General features: G+C 42.4%; 1 protein-coding gene and 1 non-coding gene across 4 annotated transcripts in view; both read left to right on the forward strand.

Annotated features, from left to right (window-relative positions):
• The first annotated feature begins 13,973 nt into the window (after positions 1 to 13,973).
• Nrde2 (NRDE-2, necessary for RNA interference, domain containing) overlaps positions 13,974 to 26,888 on the forward strand; it is a 47,857-nt gene continuing 34,942 nt past the window's right edge. For 2 of the 3 annotated variants that reach the window (XM_008821748.3, XM_029557985.1), the window contains exons 1-3: positions 13,975 to 14,137; positions 25,314 to 25,422; positions 26,635 to 26,865. In XM_008821748.3, coding sequence (XP_008819970.1) covers positions 14,044 to 14,137; positions 25,314 to 25,422; positions 26,635 to 26,865 — 434 coding nt within the window. In that variant the 5' untranslated portion in view covers positions 13,975 to 14,043. Of the gene's footprint in view, positions 14,138 to 25,313; positions 25,423 to 26,634; positions 26,866 to 26,888 lie in introns of all 3 variants that reach the window. The other variant, XM_017795242.2, reaches the window with a different exon arrangement.
• LOC115068191 lies at positions 17,964 to 18,154 on the forward strand. The gene has a single exon (XR_003847570.1). It is a non-coding gene; the product is annotated as a U2 spliceosomal RNA (small nuclear RNA).

The following is a 26,888-nucleotide window of genomic DNA, read 5'->3' on the forward strand; positions in this document are numbered from 1 at the left end:
TTTCTTCAACTCCTCTACACATCCTTTTAAAGTCCTAGCACATTCATTGAATTTCCTCAGTGATGAAGGATGCTGAGTATCTCAGGATCTTCTTGCAAACTCCAGTGGAAGCTGAGGAGATTGTGGTTCATCCAATCATAGGCTTCATCAGAGAACATGGCCTGGTCCTTGAATCCTTGGCTTGAGTTGACCTCAACTGTCATCTGATATTTTCTGACAAGACACCAATGCCATAAAAAAATACAGAGGCAACAGGATTCTTGTTGTTCAAGTCCTGGCAGCCTTTTGAGGACCAGTCTACCGTAACCATCCCAATAGGTCCAAGGCATGAAACATCTGGGAAACAAAGATTACTTTGGGCTTCCCAAACTGCCTATTATGGTTTGAATCTAAAGTGCCCCAATAGGTTCATGTTTTAAAAATGTTCCTCAACTGGTGACAATGTTTTTGGAACCTGTAGAATCTTTAATAGCCTAACAGGTGTAAGTAAGCTGCCATGATTGGGCCTTTGAAGGTTACACTCAGACCCTGGTTTGTGCCGTGCCCCCTGCCTCCTGGTCCACTACAATGTGAACAGCTTCTGTCACACACTCTAGACACTCTAACTAAGCTACTTTCCCACCATGATGGACTGAAACCCTCTGAAACCATGAGCCAAAATAAATCTTCCCCCCTTAAGTTGAGCGTCCAAAAGAAAGTAATGCATTAACGCAAAGAATGTTGTTTGTGCAGGTGGACAACAGCCCCCAGATATTTTGGCAACTAATGATATCATTGTTCCTTATCCCTCCTAGAAGCAGTCTCCAAAGAGCTCTCGTTTGAGTGCAGATTATAGACTCAAAAGAGGCTGGTTGCTACCTTGGGGTGATTTAGACAGAGAGCCTAGACCAGTAAAGAGACAGACTGTTTTGATGTACTCCACTTCCCCTGCAGATGCTATGGACGTGACTGTGCAGTGTAGACACCTTAGTGGGCCTGTTCATGCATCATTTACTGTAAGTAGATCCATTACAGTACTGCTGTAAGTTTAAACACTTGGTCTAGCCTAATCAGTCTCTCTCTCTCTCTCTCTCTCTCTCTCTCTCTCTCTCTCTCTGAAGCAGGAGGATTGCCTTGAGTTTGAGGACAGCCTGAGCTTACATGGTAAATTTCAGGCTGCTTTGGACCACAGAGTAAGAGTAAGGTGTGTGTGTGTGTGTGTGTGTGTGTGTGTGTGTGTGTGTGTGTATGTGTATGTGTACTACTCACCAGTGCATGCATGTGTGGAGGCCAGAGGTTCAGAGGTTGACCAGGTATTTTCCTACATCACTCCCCACCTTATTTTTTGAGACAGGGTCTCTTACAGAACCTGAAGTTTACCAGTTCAGCTACAGACTGGCCAGCAAACCCCCAGCATCCTCCTATCTCTGCCTTCCAAGTACTGGAGTTACAATCATGGACCACTATGCCCAACTGCTGGGGTGGCAGTTGGAGATCTGAACCGAGGTCCCTGTACTTACACAGTGAGCACTTTACCAACTAAGTCATCTCCCTAGCGCCTGGTCTTAACTCTTACATGAACTTAATATTTAAGCTTTATAACATATAGTAATAAAACTTTTTATATGTGGGTTTTTATTTTTGTAGATTTTATTTTTATTTTTTGTGTATGAGTGTTTTGTCTGCATGTATATAAGTTCACCACATATGCATGCAATGCTTGTGGAGGCCAGAAGAGGGTGGCAGATCTCCTGGAACTGGAGTTATGAACAGGTGCTAGCTGCCATGTGGGTGCTGGGAACTGAATCCAGGTCCTCTAGAAGAATAGCAGGTGCTCTTAACCATTGAGCCATCCCTCCAGACCCTACATAAGGCTTTTAGCATGGTGACCCTAAGTTCTTCTAGGAATAGTACCTACGCAAATTACCCGTTATTCATACTGTAAAATACCTGAGTATTTTGTACTTTTTTGGCTGATTCCTGGAGTTCATTCATTCTCAAAATGAAACCTCTTGTGATCTATTCTAAGGACTCACCCCTCTTCTTCCAACCTTCCTGCCCAAAACACAGTCCCACCTCATCTCCTAGTGTAGTAAACAAAACTGACTACTTTCTTCCTCAATCTGTTACCTCTTCCAAGTCTACCTACTGATTTTTACTAGTGAAAATATTCCTACGTTTTGAGGGGGGGAATTCCAAAATTCATTCATTTTTTCCATCCATTTGGACCCCTAAGTCTCCTGATACAAGTCACACTTGGAGCATAAAATGCGTATTTTTCTTGGGGAGACGATCCATAACTTTCACTCTCCTCTTAAAGACTCTATGACCCTCTTCTCCACAAAGACTGACTGCCACTTTGATCAATACTCTCATTACATGATTCTTGCAACAATTAGCCAGCCTCCTGCCTGTTCCTTGCCTCTGGTCTCTACCATTTGATTCTATGCAGTGATGTTGCCTCTCTGCTCTATCCATCAGATGCAAGGCTTGACTGCTTCACATCGCTTCCGTTCCCCGAGTCTTCCCAGTCTCTTGGCCCTACCACTCACTCTTATTCCCATTTCTCTGTTTTCTGTTTTCCTACCTGATGCCACTCCCTGATGGTTCATCCAAACTCATCTATAGCCAACACTTGACCAAGGTCAAGATTAGTCCAAGAGAAGGGTCCGGAAGACTGAGAGGTCATAGCTAGCCTGGGCCATGAAACAAGACCCTATCAACAAAATGAGGCTGGGAGAAAACATGTTTTTTTAAAGGCACTTTGTTTAAAAAAAATTGATGAATTGTTGACATATTCCTTACATCAAAACAGTTTTTTGTTTTGGGTTTTTTTTTCTGGTCTTTTTGAGACAGGGTCTCCCTGTAGCCCCAGCTGGCCTAGAACTTACTATATAGACCAGGCTGGTCTTGAAGTCACAGAGATCTGCCTACCTCTGCCTCCTCAGTGCTCAGATTAAAGATATGTGCCACCACACCCAGTATCAAAATAGTTATTTGTAAACTATGGGTGACAAGATTAGTTATGTATACCACAATAGCTATGTCAAGTTCTATGTTTTATTTTCAACTTAATGTTCTACTTTCTGGTGTTTTTAAAACTTTACTTATTTCTCTCTCTCTCTCTCTCTCTCTCTCTCTCTCTCTCTCTCTCTGTGTGATGTGGAGGTGGGACACATGTCACAGTATACATGTGGAGGTTAGTTGTGTGGAGTCAGTTATTTCTTTTTACCTTAACATGGGTTCCTAACACAAAGAAAGACTAAATGTTTGAAGTCTTGAATTTTCCAGTTACCCTAATAGGCATCTATATATTGAAATGTCACACTGTTCCCCATAAATAAGTGCAATAACTCTGCCAATTAAAAATATAAACTAGGACTGGCAAGATCGTTCCTCAACAGTTGAAAAATGAGACATGCCCTGGGCAGCCAGCCTTGGGGCCAGGGGTGTGCTGGCACCCAAGAGACTGACTGTGTGTGCTGGATCATGTGAGGAAACTTATTTCAAAAGATGAATATTTCCTGGGCCATAGGTGCTTCTATATTGATCTCAAAATTCTGAACTCAGGACTTGGCAAGTAAGAGGGAGAATAACTGGCCCTCTTTGTTATGATGATGGCCCCCAGGATGTGGAGGAAAATGCAAGGGCAGTGGACACCAGGAGGGCCAACTGGTTCTTCAACCATGAAGAAGAAAACCCTCGGGCCTGGTGCCCATGTGCCCCACTGGGTAGAGGGGCACCAGCCTGGCCATCATCATCATCCATTGGCTGTCAAGACGTGGCTGCAGTCCTCAGCAGCAATAGGAGCCTAAGAAGTCTACAGACTTCAGAAAATAAACTAGAGGACACTAGTGTACAGCTGTTGTATAAAGGATGGGCGTGGTGGCGCACGCCTTTGATCCCAACACTTGGGAGGCAGAGGCAGGCCAATCTCTGTGAGTTCAAGGCCAGCCTGGTCTACATAGTAAGTTTCAGGTCAGCTGGGACTACAGGGAGACCCTGTCTCAAAAAGACCAAAAAAACAGCAGTTGTGTAAAGCTGTGAAACAACACAACTGCTACTCAGGGAATCTTGGATTGGAGGTCTGTGAGCTGTGAGGACCCAGCTTCTGCTTTTACCCACAGTAAAGCCCTGTGGGAACTCACCCTGTTGAAGAATGTCTTGGATCACAGTGGGGTGATTGTGCTGAGTGAGGCCCTGCCTGACACAGTCAAAGTGTAACCTGCACATACTCAGGTTGCAAACAACTGACTTTGGTGAGGAAACCTAAGCATTTCTGATCACTGAAGAAGAGAGAAATGCCTCCTTGACAACCCTAAGCACTATGTAAGAGAAACAGAAAACAACTGTGAACATTTCAGTTCAAGAAACCTGGGCATATTCTGACCCAAAACCACGTACAAAGAAAAGGGAGCGGTCGCTTACTTTGGCCCACCTGTGTGTGAGAATTACAGATCACCGGCATTTTAATGAGATATTTTTCTGGCACCCAGATCAGATGTGTTGTGTAAGATGGATGGGGTTTTTCATTTGCTAATAGAGGACAAGAAGGTGGGGGTAGGAAGGTGGGAGTGGGGGTTGGTAGGTGAGGGTGGTAAGGTAAGAGGGAGAGGGGTCTCAATATGATTAAAATATATTGTATGAAGTTCTTGAATCAGTAAAAAAATTTTTAAAGATTAGCTGTTGCTAAGCAGTTTAAGTGAACAACACTAAAAGTCAAGTGACATCCTTCAAAGGCTCACATTAAATCTACATCTTTTTATTAACATTGCTTCACAGGTGTGATTACAAAGTAGAGAGAAAATATGCTTCCAGTTAATAATTGGTAAATAATTATCCCCAGTACTTGCTTAATCACTGTTACTTAAACAACTAACCCCAGGCATAGTTATTTAAAAAAATAATTCAAGTTTTCTGGGTAACACATTTTAAACACATAGTAGTGTCTCTCAGGTAATGTATTCGGGGCAGGATGTTTGGACCTCAGTATGATGAATCAATATGGACATTAAACGTGAACTGCAGAACAAAACCTAGTTCTCCCTAGAAACTTGTTCACAGCTATACAACCATCTATTGTTTGTTAACCTACACAGGGGATCCTGGACTGCCTGATCAGGTGTTCTTGAAATTCAAGGCCAAGCAGGAATCTGGTAGCTCAGCAGACCGACTCCATGTCAGCAGTGCTCACCAAGAGAAGGGGTCAAGAGTACTTCATCTATAACCATCCAGGCCAGTGGAGCGTGGTCACTTACACAGGTCCCAGCAGCTAGGAACACAGCTCCCTCCCAAATCTAGACTAGCGTGTCTCTGTTTCCCCCAGGACTAAATCATGCCCTATGGACCTCTGAGTATAAGGAGTCTTTAAGAAACCTTTCAACTGGGGATAGAGAGATGGTTCAGTGACTAAGAGAATTTGCCACTCAAACATAACGACCTGAGTTCGAAGCCCCTAGCCCCTAGATAAAAAGCTGATGTGGCTGCATGCACTGGTAACCTCAGCAATGTGGGAGGTGGAGACAGGAGGCTTACTGGGTGAGGCTTGCTGGCCAGCAGTCTAGTTTCAGGCTCAATGAGAGACAGGGTCTCAAAAGAAATAAGGCAGGGAGTGATAGAGCAGAAAGCCTGACGTCCTCCACTGGCTTCCAACATGTGCATAGTATGTACATGTGTGTGCACATGTGCACATATGCACACACAAATAAATTTTTAAAAAATACTTTTTGAGGCTGGCAAGATGGCTCAGCAGGTGAATGTTCTCACTATCAAGTCTAATGACCTGGTGTTTGGTCCTCAGGACCCACACGGAGGAAGGAGGATGAATTCCTGCAGGTCGTTTTCTGACCTTCACACGTGTACCGTGGCACCAAAAAATCTTTCAATTGTGCTCCTGAAAACACCAAAAGGAAGTCACTAAAGGACCGGGAATATAGCTCAGTGATAGAGCGCTTACCTAGCATGTGTGAGTCCACAGTATTAATTCCCAGGACCACGATAAAAAAAAAAAAAAAATCACTAGAAACCCCTTCCAAAGCCTCACCCCCAAAGCTTCTTGCCCACAGCATAACATCAGCATCCAAACCACACTGCCAAGCTGTACCCCCAACCCAAAACAGGAGAGCCCTCAACAACCAACAACTACCACTGCTCTCTCCCTTTAAAAAAAAAAAATGTGTATTTTGCCTGCTTGTAGGTAAGTACACCACCTGCATGCAATGCCAGTAGAAACCAGAAGAGGGCATCAGATGCCCTGGAACTAGGATAGTTGTTAACCACCTTGTGGGTGCTGGAAACTGAACCAGGGTTCACTGGAAGATCAGTAAGTACCCTTAACCACCGAGCTGTCTCTCCAGCCCCACTCCTCTTATTTTGATAAAGATGAAACAAGTGAGGCTGGAGAGATGGCTTAGCGGCTAAGAGCACTGGCTGTTTTGCAGAAGATATGGGTTCAAATCCCAGCACCCACACAGCAGCTAACAACTGTCTATAACCCCAGTTCCAGGGGGATCCGACACCCTCTTCTGTCCTCCATGGGCATTGCATGACACAGGTGCACTTAAACACACGAGGCATAACACTCATACACATAAAATAAAAATGAATATTTTTTTTAAAAAAAGAAACAGGCATAGAACACCCAAGACCTGGGTCAAAGCTTTTGTAGCTGACTCCTAGCCTGGCTTCTCTGAGGTCAAGGGAGACTCTATGGATCTTAGCCCTTCCAGCTACTGGGGACATTGGGGATAGTTAAATCTGGGTTAACTTTCTAAAGATATAGTTACAGGCCTTTAGGAGCCCTCGACACCTGGAGGTTTTGAGTATTACTGGAAATACATTATTGTAACATTCTGGATATTTTTCCCTATTATAATTTGATTTTTCTGCCCTTACCACATTTTTCCCCACTTATTTCCTTTGGAAATGAAACCTTGATGGCCCCACACTCCTGCCCAGCTGTGTGCTCAGGACTGCCTGCCTCTTCTATCCCTTTGTGGAGTTTAAGGAACACCGGCAAAGAATGGGAAGAAGGTGTCAGAGCTTCAGGGTTGTATGATACAACCAGTGGCAAGACCTTGGATGGGAAACCTGCTCAGAGGGCCCCACAGAGGAGGGACTTGAAGGTCACTCAGCAGAGCAGCTGACTCTGCCCGTCAGAGAATAAGCTCGGCCCTGCTTCCATGGGTTAATACCCCTCGTCCTGTTCCCTCTTCCTCGCTGGTTGAGACAGATGGCCGGGTTTGCCAGCAACCAAGGCAGAGACAAAGTCATTGAGAGCTGTAATGTCTTCCAGAAAAGATTTCCCATTCATTTAGACACTGGAGCAAGTAGCTGCTGGCTGACAGTTATAATTACTTTTTATTGCAAGTAGGTAACTGTTTCAAAAACTAAGCTCATAGGATAACTGTTTTCTAAAGGGCTTTGAATCAAGTAGTTTTCAAGTAGTCAGCACAGTATATTTAGCCAACTTTGCATGCAGGTCAGTTCCTTCCTCTATGGTGAAGGGCCACAGATGAGGTGTGGACTCCTGAATGGGACACTTTGGACCAACCGACATTTTTTCTTCAGTGCTTTTTTGTTTGAGAATGGGACCCAAGCAAATCATCTTACAGGTATGTCATGGGCTTGCACATAATTTGTCATGGTTTGAATATGAAGTGTTCCCCACAGCCTCATTTGTTGAATATTTGGTCCCTAGATGGTGATATTATTTGGGGAGGTGTTAGAAACTTTAGCACGTGGGAGTAGCTTGAGAAAGTACTTCAATCTGAGTATGTCCTTGGAGGCTGTACATTGTCCCAGACACCCTCACTCTCCCTCTTGCTTTCTCACTGTTTCCTGATCACCATCAACATCCTCCTCTATACATGATCCTGCCTGCTGTCACCATGCTCTGCTGTACCACAAGCCCCAAATCAACAGAGCCATGGATGGAAGTCCCTGGGACCATGAGCCAAGATAAATCTCTCCTTCTTCAAGCTTTTATGTGAGGCATTTGTCACAGCAACAATAAAACTAACACTGTATTAACTGCTTTTCTAGTTACTGTAACAAAATGCCTGATAAAGGGCAACTAAAAGAAGGAGTTGAGTCTATAGTCTAACATGGTGGGGAGGGTATGGCAGTGAGAGAGGCTTTAGTTGTGGAAGCAAGGGCCTGCAGGAGGATACATTGTGTCTGCAGTCAAGAAGAGGTGTATTCTCTCTCTTTCTCCTCTCTCTCTCTCTCTCTCTCTCTCTCTCTCTCTCTCAGTACACCAGGAAGTGTCTGTGAGCCACAGCTCCCAGTCAGCCCTATGTAGTGCTGCTTTGTCTGCTGCAGGTACACTATCATGTTTATTATGCTAAGTATATTCAGTGCATTAAACAAATAAATTCAATTTACGATGAGATTCCCTATATTGTCAAGAAACATCTGTGTTTTCAAACAACTTTGCATACTTGAGCTTGGGAGCCCAGTCCAGAGCTATATCACCCACTCAAAGTTATCTTTCCTCGTCAGTTAAATTCCTTGGAAACACTGTCATAGACATTCTCAGAGGTGTGTCTCCTAGGAGATTCCAAATCCAGTCAAGTTGACAATGAAGATTCACGAGCACAAACATATGTGAATGAAAGTTCCCAGAAAAACTGCGTTTTGAAACCGAACTTTCTGCAAAGGCTGATCAACTGATTAGAACTTCAGTGATTGTAGAGAGTTTGGAAATATCCAAAGTCTAATTATAATTTATCTTGGGCTATCTAAAGCTCCCTAAATAGCCACTCCTTGCCCACTTTTGTTTCTGGCTTGACATCCTGTGACTAACAGATAAAAAAAAAACCTTTTGGAATATATTAACTAATAAAGCCCTAGCTTCTATGAACCAAAAGGCTGAGTGTCATCAGACAGCATCTGAGGCCTATTGCTGAGATTTCTCTTTTGCTGTAACCACCTACTTAATGTTTCCACCAACGACTTTGAAAAGTGTCTTGATTTATGACTTTTCTTTGTTCTATTCTTATAAAAAATTCGTGAAGCTGCTTCCATGGTGGAACATGGAATTTGGGGTAACCTGAATCCATGTCCCTGGGCCATGGTCACTCATATTTGGCTCCAGAATAAACTATTTCTTTTTCCCTCTCAAATGAGAGTTGTGCTTCATAAATTTTCAACTGCTCAGACTGGCACTGAATTATATCAACCAAACAACCCTCTTGGCAGCAGCAGCGCGAGTCACTATCTCAGCCATGATGTCCCATGGTAACTTCTCCCTCTGTGCCACCCATTTTTGAAGGAAAGTTAAGGAAAAAGTTCAACCCAGCGGACCTTTAAATTGGAGTTTCCAACCAGATTATCTGCTGCTCTAGACTATTTTTACAAGGTTGTCCATTTGAGATTCCAAGAGCACAAGAAAGAACTCCAAGAAATGGCAGGTGGAATTAAAAAGCTTCCTCACAGTAAAGGAAACAGCAGAGCAAAGAGACAGTCTGCAGAATGGGAGAAAATCTTTGCCAACTCTGTATCTGACAGGAGAGATTACTGTCTAGAATCTATAAAGAACTCTAAAAATACGGGGCCACCCCCCCTAAAAAACAAAACCAAAAATAACAACAGAAAACAAAACAGAAAAAAAAAATTGCCATTTTTCTTATTGGTTGGTTGATTGATCTGTTGATTGACTGACTGCTATGTGCAGGCTTGCATGTGCCACATCTGAGTATGGAAGTTAGAGGACAACTTGCAGGAGTTCGTTCTTCCACCACAAAGGTTCCAGGAATCAAACTCAAATCACCAGGCTTGGTGGCAAGCACCCTTGCCATTGAGCCATCTCACCGCCCCAAAGCTGTTTGATGGCTTTTTGCCCCACTCATGCTCACCTATTTCTCATTTTTAAGGCCACACCGGTTGCCTTTTTATTATGGTCAAGCCTGTACACCTGTCATCCGGCTCCTTAGCAATGCAAATTAATCCTTTTCACCCTCGTGTTTCCTTTTTCTCCCTCTATCTTCTGTTCCTCCCAGCTTCTACTCATGTCAACGCTCAGGGTGACTCAAATCCGTAAGACAAACACAGGCTGGTGTGACAAGGCCAGAGAATGACAGATGCTAGAACAGCAGCTTGCCAGGCTAGAGTGAATTCTCTCTTCCTTCCTCAACCCATAGAAATGCTTAAAAAGTTGTGGAGTAGCATGCTATCTTTAGCCGTGCTACCTACGAAGCAGAGTGACCATTTGAAACCACTTCTGTTTAACGTTGAGAAATCCTCGCCATATGCACTGGAAATACTGCATGCAGACGGGACTCAGAGTAACAGCAAAGACAGTGAGTTGTGCTCATGCCCTTTGTGGTGGTTTTTCTATGCAGAAAAGATTATTCTAAACTTTACTTTTAGTTTAATATAACAGTAAAGTTTGCAGAGGTCTGGCAAACACAGTCATGTCAAATTAGTCTGCTGCCAATTTGTGTGGCCCATGTTGTTAAGGACAGTTTCACCCTTACAAATGTTGGAAAAATAGAAAGGATAATATTTTATAACATCTGAAAATTGTTCAAAATTAACATTTTAGTGTAGCTGCACTAGAAATGGGAAGTCCTGCTAGGTCCTGAGGTTTCCATGAGATAATTTTCAGAAAAACTGTGCTGACCTTTGGTTTAAAAGATCAACATTCAATTTATCAAAACAAATGAAAACAATCCTCAGTGTTCTGCTTTCTTTCTCAGTGATGGAGAGAGAATCTGTAGCTCTCACATGCTGGGCAAATGGGCTACTGCTGAGCCACCCATCCATCCCTCATTCATTCTTTTTGTTTGTTTTGAGATCTCAAACTGTAACCCAGGCTGGCCTTGAACTCACAGTAATCCTCCTGCCTCCACCTCTTTAGTGTTGGGATTATAGGCACAGAAGCACTAGACCTGGCTCCTCATTTGTTCTTAGACTTTTAAAATATCACACTTGCGGCTGGAGAGATGGCTTAGCAATTAAGAACACTGGTTGTTCTTGCAGAAGACCCGGGTTTGAATCCCAGCACCCACATGGCAGCTAACAACGGTCTGTAACTCCAGTCCCAGGGGATCCGACAGCCTCTTCTGACCTCTGCGGTTAAGAACACTGGTTGTTGGGCTGAAGAAATGGCTCAGTGGTTAAGAGCACTGACTGCTCTTGCAGAGGACCTGGGTTCGATTCCCAGCACCCACATGGCAGCTATGAACCATCCTTAACTCCAGTTCCAGAGGAAATTGAAGCCCTCTTCTGACCTTTGCGGCATTGCACGAGATGGGTGCACTTGCATACATGCAGGCAATACTTTCATACACATTAAAAAAAAAAAAAGAAAAAAAGAAAGAAAAAGAACACTGGTTGTTCTTGCAGAAGTCCTGGGTTCAAATCCCAGAACCCACGCAGCTAACAACAGTCCCAGGGGATCTGGCAGCCTCTTCTGATGGGCGCAATTACCTACATGCAGGCAATACACACATACGCATTAAAAAAAAAATAACTGGGCATGGTGGCACATGCCTTTAATCCCAGCACTTGGGAGGCAGAGGCAGGAGGATCTCTGTGAGTTCAAGGCCAGCCTGGTCTACATAGTGAGTTCCAGGACAGCTGGGCCTACAGGGAGACCCTGTCTCAAAAAGACCAAAAAAAAAAAATTAAAAAAGTTTTAAAAAAAATCACACTTAAGAAAGACCACCATAATCAGGATACAGAATACTTCCGTCCCCCAAAGATTCCCCATGACCTGTGTAGCCAACACCCCACTGCATTCTTTCTGATTTTGAGATTTGCTCACATTGTTGTATTGGTATTTTGTTCCCTTTTATAGTTATGATTAAAAAATTTTTAAGATTTTTTTTGCTATTTGTGTGTGTGTGTGTGTGTGTGTGTGTGTGTGTGTGTGTGTGTCCCTGGGGAGACCCAGAAGAAGGTGTCAGATTCCCTGGAGCTGGAGTTACAGGTGGTTGATACAAGCTGGGAACCTAACTCGGGTGCTCTGGAATAGTAGCAATCTTTCTTAAAGGCTGAGCCATCTCTCTAGCTCTGATTACAGAATGTTTTAATTGAGATGGTTCAGTGGGTAAAGATGCTTGCCAACAGGCCTGACAAACTGAATTTGATGCCCAGAACCCATGTGTTAGGGGAGAACCAACCTCTGCAAGTTGTCCTCTGACCTCCACAGCCCCCCCACTAAATAAATAAATGTAATTAAAATGTTTTATTACATGTTTAATAATGTTAGATTTAATTTAATGTACTGTTTAATTACTGGTTAAAAAAATTTTTTTTGAGACAGCATCTCACTGTAGCTCCAGCTGGCTTGGAACTCTCTGGTCTCAAACTCATAGAGAGCCTCCTGCCTCTGCCTCCTGAGTGCTGGGATTAAAAGTGTGTGTCACCACCTCTGGCTGGTAAAATTTTTTGTTATGGGGGCTGGAGAGATGGCTCAGCGATGAAGAGCATTGACTGCTCTTGCAGAGGACCCAGGTTCGATTCCCAGCATCCACATGGTGGCTACGAACCGTCCTTAACTCCAGTTCCAGGGGAATCCGAAGCTCTCTTCTGACCTCCGCGGCGTTGCACAATGAGGGTGAGGGTGCACTCACATACATGCAGGCAATACATTCATATGCTAAAAATAATAAATAAAATATTTAAAAATTTTTTTGTTATGAGATATTTCAATATACTTAATAAGATCAGACAAAATATATCAAGTTCTAGGTCAGCCAAGGCTACTTAGTGAAACCCTGCCTCAAACAAAAACAAAAACAACTCCACTCCCCACCGAAAAACAGTGAATGGATCTCCATGTACTCAGTAACTCAGTTTCAACCATTATCAGTTTAGTCCAATCCTGTTCTACCAAACCTTCTTCTTGTATATTTGAATCATATTTTAGGTGTCATACCAGTTCAGTATTTACTAAGTTATGTATTTAAAAAAACATATATATTCACACACACATATGTGTATATATATATATATCTGCAATGCCATTATCACAGCAATAAACTTTTAACAATACTTGCTTGATTTTTTTTTTTAAATCAAATATCCAGTCAGTGTCTAAGTTTTCAACTGTTTTAGAAATGTCATCATGTGACTTACCAATGAAGCCAAATGAAATCTGTGTGATACTATTGGTCAGTGTGTCTCTCAAGTCTCTTCGAATGTTGTATGTCCCCTGTGTTAATTCATTTGTGCTGGTATTACAAAAGACCACAGACTGGGTAATTTCTAAATAACAGAAACCTGGGGCTGGAGAGATGATTCAGCAGTTAAGGGCACTGGCTGCTCTTGTGGAGGACCCAGGTTTGTTCCCAGCACCCACACTGTGGCTAACAAACTTCTGTAACTCCAGTTCCAGGGGATCTGACACCCTCTTCTGATCTCCATAGGCATTGTATGACATGGGTGCACTTACACATGTAGGCCAAACATTCAAACACATAAAATAATAAAATAAAATAGAAACTTCTATATGACAGTTCTGGAGTCAAAGAAGTCCAAGACAAGGCCCTGCAGCTTCTTCCTGGCTCCCAAGCCTGTGCTGTATTGCTGTGCCCTCGCCTGGTAGAAGGCAGAAAGGCAAAATGGGAGCCGTGTTATTTTCCTCTACCCATTTATTTTTATTTTTAAAACGTAATTCTTAAAGATTTTATGAGCTTTGCCTGCATGTATGTCAAGTGCATCACTTGCATGTAGTGTCTGCAGAGACCAGATGGAACTGGAGTTTCAGATGGTTGTTAGCTGTCGTGTGGGAGCCTACAAAATTTGATTATTTTGACTCTGCCAGCAAGTGGTAGTGAGTTTGGGCTAGAGCTGGAACTGGAATTTCCAAGTCCCATTTTTGTATTGAACTGTCTCTTCCGGTTTCTGCTTTGTTCACCGCGTCGCACATGGCCCCGCCCCACACGGCCCCGCCCTATCTGCCCCCGCCCCACATGGCTCCGCCCCATCTTGCCCGGCCCCTACCGGCCCCACAGGTCAGAGGTCAAACCTCGGCAAGTGCCGGGAGAACCACATTTCCCAGAGTGCACGGCGAGATAGCGGCCTAGGCAGCGCTCGCCGGCCGGCGCCATTTCCATGGAGGGAGCGGAGGTGCGGCCAGTGAGCATGGCGCTGTTCCCGGCCTTTGCAGGTGTTAGTGAGGCCGCCGGTAGTGGGGACTCCAGGAGAGGTAAGCACCTAAAAGGGACGAAGAAGATACTCGATGAGATTAATGGCGGTTTCTCGTTTCGGGCCTCAGCCCCTGTCGTGGGGATTTGTTTATTCATTTGTATCCCAGAGTTCTCCGCGGCGCTGCAAAGCCTTCTGGGCCTTGTCCAGAGTGTGGGGCCTTGAAGACTCTTTTAGGACTAAGATTGTTCTGTTAAGGAAGGGGCATAGACGGGTTTGAGGGGCTGGGGCTGGGGCTGGGGCTGGGACTGAGGCTGAGGCTGACCTACTGTTGTGTTTTTGGACCTCATCCTCTCTCCTAGCCTGACTTCTGAGGCAGAAACGGTAGAACTCCCTTGCAGAGACTCCCCTTTGAAACACAAACCATGATTATGCGATTAGTGTAATCTGGTTTTTCTTGACCAACACTTCAACAAAGTCGGAGAAAGTTTCTGCTCATCGTAGCACACTTAGTTCCCAGCACAAGTCCAAAATGCAGTACATTTTCAGCAAATGTTTCCTGGATATACGGACGAATAATGAATACTTAACAGTGTGTTGCATGAATGAAACAAAAGTATAAGCTAGGATGCTATAGATATCACAAGTGAACTATAGTAGTAACCTTTAGGTGGAGGGTTTAAGGAAGGTTTTATGTAGGCGCTAACTTTTGGCATGGATATTCAAGAGGTAGAATTTGGACAGACAGCAGAAGTAGAGGGCATCTAGAACTTCAAAGGCCTGTGGAAGAAAAGCATGCAGCCTCTTCAGAGACTTCCATCTATATTTTAAATTTAAACACAACTATGACAGATAAAATTATCATTTAATTATAAGTTACTGTTCAGTTACTAGAGATGTCTCAGAAATGACCTTTAAAGTTGGTTTGCTTAGTCAGGGTCCACATTGCATTTTGTTTTATAGACAGTAATCCTCACTGACCTGGAACTCACTATGTAGATCAAGCTGGGCTCAAACTCATGGAGCTCTGCCTGCCTCTGTGTCCTGAGTACTGGGTTTAAAGGTGTGCACTCCCAGCCCCCACCATATAGCATTTTCTGCTTGTATTTCTTAGGTTTCTATGGACATAAAACAGTTTCTCCCCCTCTCATATTTTTTCAGATGATTATATAGTTGAGAAAACTGGGTCTTTTGTCCTGAAGCTATTTCCCACCAAATCTTCATGTAACATGAGTCTTTCTCCCAGTCTTTTCTGTTATTTACACCATCTCATCTCTGACTAGAGGGAGCCTAATCAGATTGATGCCCTGTGCTTTTGGTGTGGTGAGTTATCGTTAGTTGCTTCCTTGCCTTCTGTCCTAAGGCCTGTCTAGAACTTACCACTTACATGTTCTGTTGTTTCCTGACTTGGCCATTTCTCCAAGGAACTCACAGTCTGTTTTAGTGAAAAATGATAGTTATATTAAAATCTGAAAGTAGAGGGCTGGGCATGGTATCACTTGCCTTTAATCCTAACACTTTGAGAGATTGAGGCCAGCTTGGTCTACATAGTGAGTTCCAGGCCAGCTGTGGTGACCCTGCCTCAATAAGACCAAAAAAAAAAAAAAAAAAAAAAAATCAGAAAGTGGGTATAAAGGTGCCCTTACCGCTGGTCTGTCAGTGCCTCTAGACTGGTTCAGTACACAGAATCAGGAAGAGAAAAAGGCACCATGAAGCCACACTGATATTTCCAGCCCAAATTTAAGATAAGGAGGTTTTTGCTTAAATTCTTTGTTTTCATTTTTATATTTTTCCCATCTTAAATAAGCAAAAACAAACAGTTGCACACACACACACACCCCAAATCCCCAAGCCTCCCAAACAAACTAGCAAAACCCCAAACCAGAAAACGCTTAACGTAGTTCTTTCTGTAGTTTTGATATTATTTTTGATATTACAATTAGGTATTATTTATTCTATGTGTTTTCAATATTTCAGAATTCTTTTATTTCTTTTATTTATTTATTTTTTGAGACAGGGTCTCCCTGTAGCCCCAGCTGGCCTGGAACTGACTATGTAGACCAGGCTGGTGTCCAACTCACAGAGATCCACCTGCTTCAGCCTCCTGAGTGCTGAGATTAAAGACATGCGCCAGCACACCTGGATGAATTATTTTTTATTTGATCTTGTTTGTATGTGCTAGGCAGGAGCTTTACCACTGAGCTAAATCCTCAACCCCTGATCTTGTTTTGTAAAGATTTGCATATTTCAAAAGTTGAAATGTAAATTAGCTGTTTCTTCAGAGGAAGAAAGTGTCCATTTCTGCCCTTCCCCTTCCTGCTCTACAGCTTAACACTTTCATTAGTCAGTAATGTTCTTTCATTTTTTTTTTAATCCTTACTCTAAATAACTCCATTTCTCTTTTCTTTCTTTTTAAAAAACATTTTTGTTGCTGGGTGTGGTGGTGCACGCCTGTAGTCCCAGCACTTGGGAGGCAGAGGCAGGCGGATCTCTGTGAGTTCAAGGCCAGCCTGGTCTACAGTGAGTTCCATGACAGTTGGGGCTACAGGGAGACCCTGTCTCAAAAAGACCAAACAAACAAACAAAAAACCAAACAAAAAATTTTTTTATTACATTTTATTTACTTTGTGTGTATGTATGTGGGCAGGTATGCAAGTTATTTCATGTATGTGGAGGTCAGAGGAAGACTTTAAGGAGTTGTTTTTCTCCTTCTGTCTTATGGGTCCATGGCATCAAAGTTGGGTTGTCAGGCTTGGTGACAAATGCCTTTACCTTCCATCTCACTGGCCTGGCCCTCCCTTTTCTTTCTTAAGTGCATACTGTTGTGGACTTCCTCTTAGGTCCTGTGGATGACTCACAGCAGACTGGAGATCTGGTGAGCTGCATTGTGTGGTGTCCCATGTTTATTCACCTGGTCCCCTACTAAGGACACTGGAATCATTTGCCTTATAAATAGGACTACTCTACTTTCTGCCTTACATGTTAAAGTGTCATAAAAAATTAAAGGTGCTGCTATGAGACAGCCCAGAATCCAGTGAAAACACCATTGAGCTGGACAGGAAAGAGCAGGCACTCAGAATGAGCATTTGGTGGTGGGGGGGGAGGTTCTCTGTGCTCCACTGCTGAGGTGGTGTTTAGAATTAGGCCAGCAGTTACCAAGGCATCATATTCAGTCAGGGACTGGGGAGCAGGGTGCATCTGTGTTCCACATTGTTCATCCCTTTAAGAAACAGGTGTCAGAGTGGCATTGTGTCAGGAGCAACAGAGAGCCCTGATTTCTACCCCTCCAGTATTGTTATTAGGAGGTGTACTTAGAACATTGCTGCTTGCAGCTAGGTATTTGGATAGAGAGAGTCGGGATGGATGTTGTCAGTTCATTTAGTCTCCGTAACAATGTAAGAAGCAGTGTACTGCTTATATCTGAGGGAGAAACGGGATTTACTCTTTCCCTTAAACCCTGTTCTTTTTTTTTTCCAAATTCTGTAATTAGTTTTATTAATTGCCATGAATGTGCCAAAGATTTTGAAGACAAAGAGATCCCTATAGTTAAAACAGAAAGATAAAAAAGAAAGTGAAAGTTTAAGCACAGTTCCTTATAGTTTTGGCCTGGCAAAGAAGGAGAGAAAAGCAGAAAATGAGTAAAGAATTATTAATGCATGTCAGTGGAATTTTTCCAAATTCTGTAATTAGTTTTATTAATTGCCATGAATGTGCCAAAGATTTTGAAGACAAAGAGATCCCTATAGTTAAAACAGAAAGATAAAAAAGAAAGTGAAAGTTTAAGCACAGTTCCTTATAGTTTTGGCCTGGCAAAGAAGGAGAGAAAAGCAGAAAATGAGTAAAGAATTATTAATGCATGTCAGTGGAAGCTGTCTAGAAAGTCTTCTATCACGTCTCGGCCTTTTGGCTAAGATCAAGTGTAGTGTCTGTTCTTACCAGTTTAATATCTGATACGTCCTCTATCTGAGGACAATATATTAAATGGATTTTTGGAACTAGGAGTTGGAATAGGAGCTTGCTCCGTCCACTCTACGGATCAACCTGGTATTGCAGTACCTCCAGGAACGGTGCACAAAATAAAAAAATAAAAGCCTTCTGCTTGTTGTCATAGCACTTACCCTGTGTGTGCCAGGGAATATCCCAAAGTCCCTTTTTCATCAGGACTTTTCCAGGCATCTGTACATGAGTACTGTAGTGTGAGCTGTCAAGGAAACCTCACTCCCATCACACAGTTACATGTGTGACTGAGATTGTCTATATTTCCTTTTTTCCTTGGGATTTTCCCAGACACTGATCTGTGACTTCAGAGCAGAGAGACTCTACCTTACACTGGACAGTACAATGCAACATTACTATGCCAACATTATAATTACTTGAAAAAAAAAAAAAACCTGACTCCTAAATTTAGGTTTTTTTTAGAATGGGCTTGAACTCTGAGGATACCCATTCCTCCGATGTCTCTACATACTATGCTGATGGAACAGTCACTGTTCATGAGTGAGGCTCCACCCATAATTTTATTCAAAATGATTTCTCAAGCTTCAGTTGAAGAAATACAAGTTTGACTCCACCCTTTTTTTAACTTAAAAAGATATATTGAGAATTTCATACATGCATATGAGGTGTTTTGATCAAATCCATGCCTACCTCCCTCCCTTCCAACTCCTCCCATATCTCCCCCATTACTTTTTCCTGAACAACTTTGTGTACTCTTTCTTTCTTTTTTGGTCTTTTTGAAGTAGGGTCTCCCTGTAGCCCCAGCTGACCTGGAACTCACTATGTAGACCAGGCTGGCCTTGAACTCACAGAGATCCGCCTGCCTCTGCCTCCCAAGTGCTGGGATTACAGGTGTGTGCCACCACACCGGCTCTCTCTCTTTTTTTTTTTTTAAATGGGGCTTTTTGCTACTCTAACATTCCCCCCTCTGAAGAGGTAACCCTAGAATTTTTCAGGGATTAGATAAGAGCTCCCAAATATTTTTGACATTTTTTTTTTTTTTTTGGCCTTTGGAAGAGAGGCCCAAGGCTATTTTAATTTTTAGGCAAAAAACTGGCTACTTTTCTTTGGGGTCTTTTTACCCTAACTGTCTAGCAAACCCTGTTCTTTTTAAAATTAATTAAAAATTAAGTAAGTTATTTATTTTGGGTGTCTTCCCTGCATGAATGTAAGTATGCCGCATGTGTACAATGCCCTCAGAAGCCAGAAAAGGCCATTGGATCCCCTGAACTGGAGTTACTGATGGTTGTGAGCTGCTGTGTGAGTGCTGGGAACTGAACCCAGGTCTTCTGCAAGAACAGCCAGTGCTCTTAACCACTGATCCATCTCTCCAGCCCCTAAATCCTGTTCTTAATTGTGTCCATATAACAGAAAATACCAATACCATCCACCAAAATCAAAACTTGGACACATACTATGACCACATCCTTATTCGGTTCTTCATCTACTCCTTACAGAGAACTCGTGATTCATTCCTTTCTATTCGTTACGTGTGTGTGTGTGTGTGTGTGTGTGTGTGTGTGTGTGTGTGTGTGTGTGTGTAGGTAGGTAGGTCAGCTTTGGGTATTATTCCTCATGAACCATCCACCTTGTTTTGTTTTATTTATCTTTTTTTTTAGTCAGAGTCTCTTGCTAGGACCTGGGACTCACTGATTAGGCTTGCCTGGCCGGTTAGTGAACTCCAGGAATCCTCTTGTCTCTGCTTCCCTAGTGCTGGGATTACAAGTGTGTGCCACCACACCAGACTTAATGTGGGATTTAGGGATCAAACTCAGGTCTTCATGCTTGTATAGCAAGAACTTTGACGGACTGAGCCATCTCCCCAGCCCCTCTATCCCCCCGCCCCATAATTGCTCCCTGGATTGCTGCAACAACATCCTAAAAGAGTTGCCTTCTTTTGTCCTACCTTCACTTCCTGATGACGCTCCACATAGTAGCAAGATTTTTTGTTTGAGACATTTTTGTTTCACTGACTGGCCTAGAACCAGGCTGGAATTAAAGGTGGGCACCACTACCCCCAGCAAGAATTTTAAAATATATTCATTTTAAACATGGTGTGTCTCCCACTTGTCTAAATGCTTTACAGGCATTACCTCCTGACCTCTCATAACAATCCTGTGGAAATGGAGTGTTATTTGTATTTTTATGGAGAAGGACATGGAGGCCCAGTGTGATTCATCATATTTTCTGTCAAATTACCCTGAAGATTTCTGTGTGCTGTGGGTCCCCCAGCAGTGGGTAGGAAGTAGGTGGGAAGAGGTTTTTCTGCCTGTCCACCTCTCTGCCTATTCTTAAATATACATGTGTATAGTGCAGTGCCAGGTTCCAGGCAACTTCTGTCCTCAGATTTATTTACTAAGCCCCAGGAACTAAAGGTTTCTCAGTTCTCTCTCTTCAGCTCCAGATGTTTGGTTTCTTGCTGGTATTCTGTGTGGTATGTTACATCCTGCTTAGTGTTAGTACAGTGATCTAAATATATATTTGATTTCTGTCAGAACTGTAAATTATGTGAGGTTATAAGTCACCATTGAAAGGAACTTTGCAATCTGATTAATAGTGTCTTTTTTTTTTTTTTCCGGTCTTTTTGAGACAGGGCCTCCTGTAGCCCCAGCTGTCCTGGAACTCAGTATGTAGACCAGGCTGGCCTTGAACTCACAGAGATCCGCCTGCCTCTGCCTCTTGAGTGCTGGGATTAAAGGCGTGCGCCACCATGCCCGGCTAATAGTGTCTTTTAATGTTTGATATCTTTCTCCAGGATTGTGTGTAAATAAAATTGATTTTTAACAACTCAGATGTATTATCTGACAAGGTAAGGATGTGATTAAGTATAAGTATTGTGTTAGGTGACCCTGTCTTTTTCTCCACTGTCTTCCTGATACCTAGAATTGTGCCTGAGTAGTAGGTCCTCAGTAATTTAATGACTAAATACACAATCACTGTGAAGAATAGAAGACTTAGGAAGGCTGGACTTTACACTTAGATAACAGACTTTTTTGGAGGACTATCTCATGTTGTTGATTAGGTACTGGGAATACAAAGATCAAGGTCTGGTGCACATCTTCATTTGTTTTATCTACTCAATACACATTCATTGAGGCTTGGTATTTTGTGCTGTGGCACTGTGCTAGGACAGGATTGTGTAAGTGAGTAGTCATGGCTCCAGTCTTCACATTGCTTAAAGTTTGTGAGAGACAGGCAGCAGAAGGAGATGGAACTGGACACTGAGATGCAAGAGCTATAAACTAGTCGTGGGTTTGTTTTGAGACAGGGCCTCAAGCTGTAGCCCAGGCTGACTTGGAATTCAGTATGTAACTAAGGCTGGCTTTGAATTTGAGTGATCTTTCTGTCTTAGCTTTCTGAGTGCTCCCCAATTATAGGTGTGTGTCACCGCACCGATTACATGTGGTGCTGGGGATTGAACTCAGGGCTTTGTATATGCTATGTACACCTTCTGCCAATTTTCCTGTGTCTCCAGCTCTGTTTTTTTCTTTTTTGTTTACTATTCTTATAATGTCAGAGTAATCATCTCTCTGGTACCTAAAAGGCTTTGCGTTGGCCTGGAATGTAGTTGGAAGACTGACAAGCAGATAATGAAGCTGTAATTTGTAAACTGCCCTGACAGCTTCCTGTACCATGGCAGGATAGTTTAGGGAAACAGGCTTAGTTGAAGTGCAGAGTCACCCCACAGAGTGGTGGAGACACTAAATGAAGAAATGTACATCCAGCCTTAAATGTGTGTCCTTAGTCCTGCGGCTTCATCTCTGTAGGCCTAGAGCTCTTGATCTGCAGATGAGAGGGAGGTGTCTGAGATGTGCCAAGCCCTCTGAACCCTCAGCCAGACATTCCTGCCTTTTCTGTTCTGCATGTTGAACTTCTCCAAAAGTTTTTGTTTAAAAAGCGAATTCCTTGGCTAAAAAAAGTTTGAAAGTCTGTGGACTATGTGGTTTCCTAAATCCTTCTATATTATTACTTCTGATGTTCCATGCATATTCAATTAATATGCTACCAAGATCTTTTCCTTTTGAGATGAAGGTCACACAGAGGGTCTTAGGTGATTTGAGTTCATAATCTGAGTTTCAATTCTTTAAAATTTATTTATTTGTTTTTATTTTATTATGTGTATGAGTGTTTTGCCTATAGATAATGTAACTGCACCCATATGTGCAATGCCCATGGAGACCAGGAACTGGAGTTACAAATGGTTGTTAGCTGCCATGTGCGTGCTGGGAACTGAACCCAGATCTGCTGGAAGAACAGCCAGCGCTCTTAAGCGATGAGCCATCTCTCCAGACCCTCCGGGTTTCAGTTCTTTTGCAATGACCTTCTTCTCAGTGATTTTTCTGTGGCAGAACCTCAGCTGCATCTTGAGGAAGCCTAACTAGCGTTTTCTGAAGGCCTGTGGAGAGTCACATGCTTTGTGTTGTTTTGACGTTTTTATTTCTTGACATTTCCACCTGTCATCACTGGAGTATTTATGTGGAGACTCACTGGAATGGTTTGAGAATCTCTCCCTAAATACTGTTTGTTCCATCTTTTCCCCCTTTTCTTTGTTCATAGTAGAATCTGTTGTGGAAATAATTCTGATCTTAGTGAGCAACAAGGACTATTTTCACTTAGCTCTTGCCAGGAAGGAAAATGGAAAAGATTGCATGGGCAGTTATGCTAAATAAGCATTTAGTAGATGACCTTATAAATTGCTTAATCCCTTTGCACCCTGGTTTCCACTTCTGTAAAGTAGGTATCTGAACACGTCCCCTAGAACTTCTTATGAGAGTTAAGAGATGTAGACGACCTGCAGCTTCTCTTGGTGTGCATTTCTGGTAATTAGCCTCTCCCTTCCTTTTCCTGTGCAGTTTAAGTCCTTTCTGCTTTTGAGCCTTCCCCTCTTCCTCATTTCTCTCTTCCCTACCAATATTTGTTGGACATCTGCTGTATGCCGGGCATTGCAATAGCTGCTGGGGATATGGCAGTGAATTCTGCAAATTGCCTTGTTCAGGGAGTGTGCATGCTGTCTGTCTCTTCACTAAGATGCTATTACCACGAGGAATTTACCATGAAGAACTAGATCCTGGAATATATAAAGAACTTTTAGAACTCAGTAATAAGAAGAACGCTTTTTAAAAATGGGTGAAGGACTTGAATAGCTATGTTCTCAGAGATGATCTGTGAATGGCTAATGAACAAGTGACAAGATGTCAGCATTCGTGTCCTGAGGGAAACAGAAATAAAGTCACAGTGAAATAGCATCACATGACTGGGATGACCATAATCAGACAGACAGACGATAATGAGTATTTGTGAGATGTGAAGAAATGAGAATCCTCATGTACTGTTAATGGAACTCTGATGATATAGCTACTTTGGAAAATTAGGCTGGCAGTTCCTTAAAATGCTAAACACGAGTTACAGTATGATCCAGTAGAAAAGATACTCATACAGAAATTTGTACATGCATGTTCATAGCAGCATTGTTGCAATAGCCACAAGAAGGAGATGATCCAGCTGTCTATCAGCTGATGAATAGGGACAGTGTAGTATATCCAGAAAATGGAACATTATTTGGCATAAAAAGAATGGCGTAGTTATACACACATGGATGGAGGAGTGAGTTGCAGAATACCACATAACACATGAGCTTGTTTATCTGAGTGTCCTACACAGGCGAAGCTGTACAGGCAGAAGTAGATGGGGGCTTGCTTAGGGCTGAAGAGGGAGGCAACAGGGCAGTGACTGTGAAGCCACTGATGCTTCTTCACAGAATGACAAATGTTCTAGAGGTGGTTGCACAACTCTAAATAGACTAAAGACTACTGGGTTTTACTAAAGGGTTGAATTTTATGCTATATAAATTACTTCAGTAAAGTGTAAATTTCATTTGTCTTTTCTAGTATGTACAACCCATTCATGAGTTCTCAGCATATGAAGGAAACAGGATGCAATCCAAACCTCTGTGGGCTCCCTCAATACTGCCATCCGGTGTTGTTTTCTTCCTTTCTTTAACTGTCTAAGAAACTTAGACGGGACTCCTTTGGGGCTGAAGAGATGGCTCACCAGTTAAGAGCACTGGCTGCTTTTTCAGAAGAACTGAGTTTGTTCTCAGCACCCATATCAGGTGGCTCACAACCACCTGTAACTCCAGCTCCAGGGTATCCAACACCGTGTTCCTGCCTCCAGGGGCATCTGCACTCTTGTGCACACCCCTCCCCCACATACACAAACAAAAAATAAGTCTAGAAAAGAGTCCTTAGAGTTGTAAAATTAGAAACCTAGAAATAGTTCATTGTAGAAAAATTATAATTTGAAGACTTTGAACATTTTAATCTTACACTACCCACAGGTAGTAGTTATTAATGTTCGTACATTTTAGGGTTAAAAATTGACATCTGTGTTTTTACTTCCAAAGAAGAAAACTGTTATAAAGAAAAGCTTGCTACTACACTTGGTATACATTGAATATTTTTTATTTTTTAAAAATATTATTTTTATTTTATGTGTATGAGTGTGTTGCCTGTATGTTTATAAGTGCACCTGTGTTATACAATGCCTGAAGAGGTCAGAAGAAGGTGTTGGATTCCCCTGAACTGGAGTTATGGATGGTTGTTAGCTGCCGTGTGGGTGCTTGGAACTGAACCTGGGTCCTCTGCAAGAGCAGCCAGTGCTCTTAACTGCTAAGCCATCTCTCCAGCCCCTATATCAAGTATGTTTTGAGTGATATACCTTCTCTCCTGACAGAGAGCAAGGTGGGGTTTTTTTCCTTTCCATTTTGGATACAGGAACTCATTGTGTGGCTCAGGTTGGACTTAGTCTCATGGTTCTCACCTCCATTTCTCAAGTGCTGGGATTAAAGACGTATCCCACTGTGCATGATTTGACTTTTTAACTTCTAGGAATTATCTAACTTGGATTTGAGGTTAGTAAAACCTGGCATTGGAAATGTTCACACTCATTAGACTGTAGTTGGAATGCATGAAACCCTGTGGCCTTTTGGGCTACATTTGTCATGTGCTCAAGCCACACCCCAATATCACAACAGAATTTCATTCTTAAATATTTTAGGATGTGTTAAGGCAACATGGCCTATGAAATAAAAATTTCATGGATTCCGCCAATTGGTTTCTGTGGACCGCTCAAGATGTCTGGCTGATACCGGCTGTAAATTGGGATGCACCTAGGATGGTTTTCTGCTTTAGAAGTCCTATGGAGCTAATTTCACTGATCTTTTCTCCCTCTTACATGTGCAGAATTAGACTGGCTCAGCAACCCAAGCTTTTGTGTTGGCAACTTAACATCACTGAGCCAACAAACTGAAGAGGCCCCAGCCCTTGCTTCTGGAGGGTCACCGCTGAAAAGGTACTTGCTTGACAGGTGGATTTTAGCCTCTGTGTACTGTGGGTAGCTTAGCGTCAGTGATGCTCCATAGACAACTCTGTGATGAAAGAGCTAAGTAGCTCTTCCTTTTGCTAACAGCAACCAGGTGGTCTGTGATCCTCTTCCTTGATTTCACTCCTATGGATTATTCCTTTTTTGTCTCTGTATAGCAGTGGCAAAAGTACATGACACAGTGTCTGTAATTAGGCCATGAGGGACGTGGCATCATTGTGTTTCTCCAGTAACTTCATTAACCGCATTAGTGACCTTTCTGGTATTGTTAATTTAGGTATTTCTTTAGTTGCATTGTTAACACTTAGGTAAAAATAACTGATGTAAGATAACAGAGGATAAAATCTCCTAAGATCGTTGGGGAAAACAAAATGACACATATCTTTACCTAGCTGCGAAAGAATGTTTTGTAGATCATTGGACTGAGCAGTGTATTCACAAACATAGACTACATGGTTTTATTAATATGGTGAAAACCCCATACTCTAAATACACAGGAAGCCTTTGGAAATTGACAGTAAGCGACAACCAAGGGGGAGTTTGTAGATGTTCCAGTTCCGAGGAAAAGAAGCTCATTGTCACTGTTACCTTTAAAGACAAGGACCATAACCGCAGTGAAACCTTTTCTACTAGGACATGTTGTTTGGGATAATAATAAACTTCTAGTAATGTTGCCAAACAGTAGTTTATTTGCTAAAACAACTGGTAGGTTTAGGAATTAAGAAAATAATTTCTGGGCTGGAGAGATGGCTCAGCAGTTAAGAACACTGACTGCTCTTGCAGAGGATCCGGGTTTGATTCCCAGCACCCACATGGCGGCTATGAACCATCCTTAACTCCAGTTCCATGGGAGTCCAAAGCCCTCTTCTGACCTCTGCCATATTGCACAACACAGGTGCACTCACATACATGCAGGCAATATACTCATACACATAAAAAAAATAAAAATAAATAAAATATTAAAAAAAAAGAAAGAAAATAATTTCTGACCCTGTTTTTATTTTGGGTGCAATCCTTAAGATGAATTTAATCTAGGAAGGTACTGTGTAGTATGTGGGCAAGTAGAAAGTTTATGTGAGCGTTTATAGAACTCCCACATACTTAATTGTATATTATTTATTTACAAGTTATTGTCTCCAGTCTTTTTTTTGAAAATAGTCTTAAAGTTGGTTTTCCCAACAGGAGTCCTCTACAATCAGAGCTCTCCGATGATAGTGACTCTAGCAAGAAGCTCACACAGATAAGCAGAAAAAAGAAGAAAGAGAGAAAGAAAAAAAGGAAGCATCAGCACCGGAAGAAAACAAAAAAGAAACACGAGCAGTCCAGTACTACTGGGTCTGAGTCGGATTCGGATTTGGGAAAGGACAGGTCTTCCAGAACCCTCGGTAGTCAGAAGGAATCTGAGAAACCCAAGTGGGTCTATGTCCACCACACTA

The sequence above is a fragment of the Nannospalax galili genome, unplaced genomic scaffold (genome assembly GCF_000622305.1).
Source record: "Nannospalax galili isolate Female #2095 unplaced genomic scaffold, S.galili_v1.0 scaffold107, whole genome shotgun sequence".
In the NCBI taxonomy this organism is placed as follows: Eukaryota; Metazoa; Chordata; class Mammalia; order Rodentia; family Spalacidae; genus Nannospalax; species Nannospalax galili.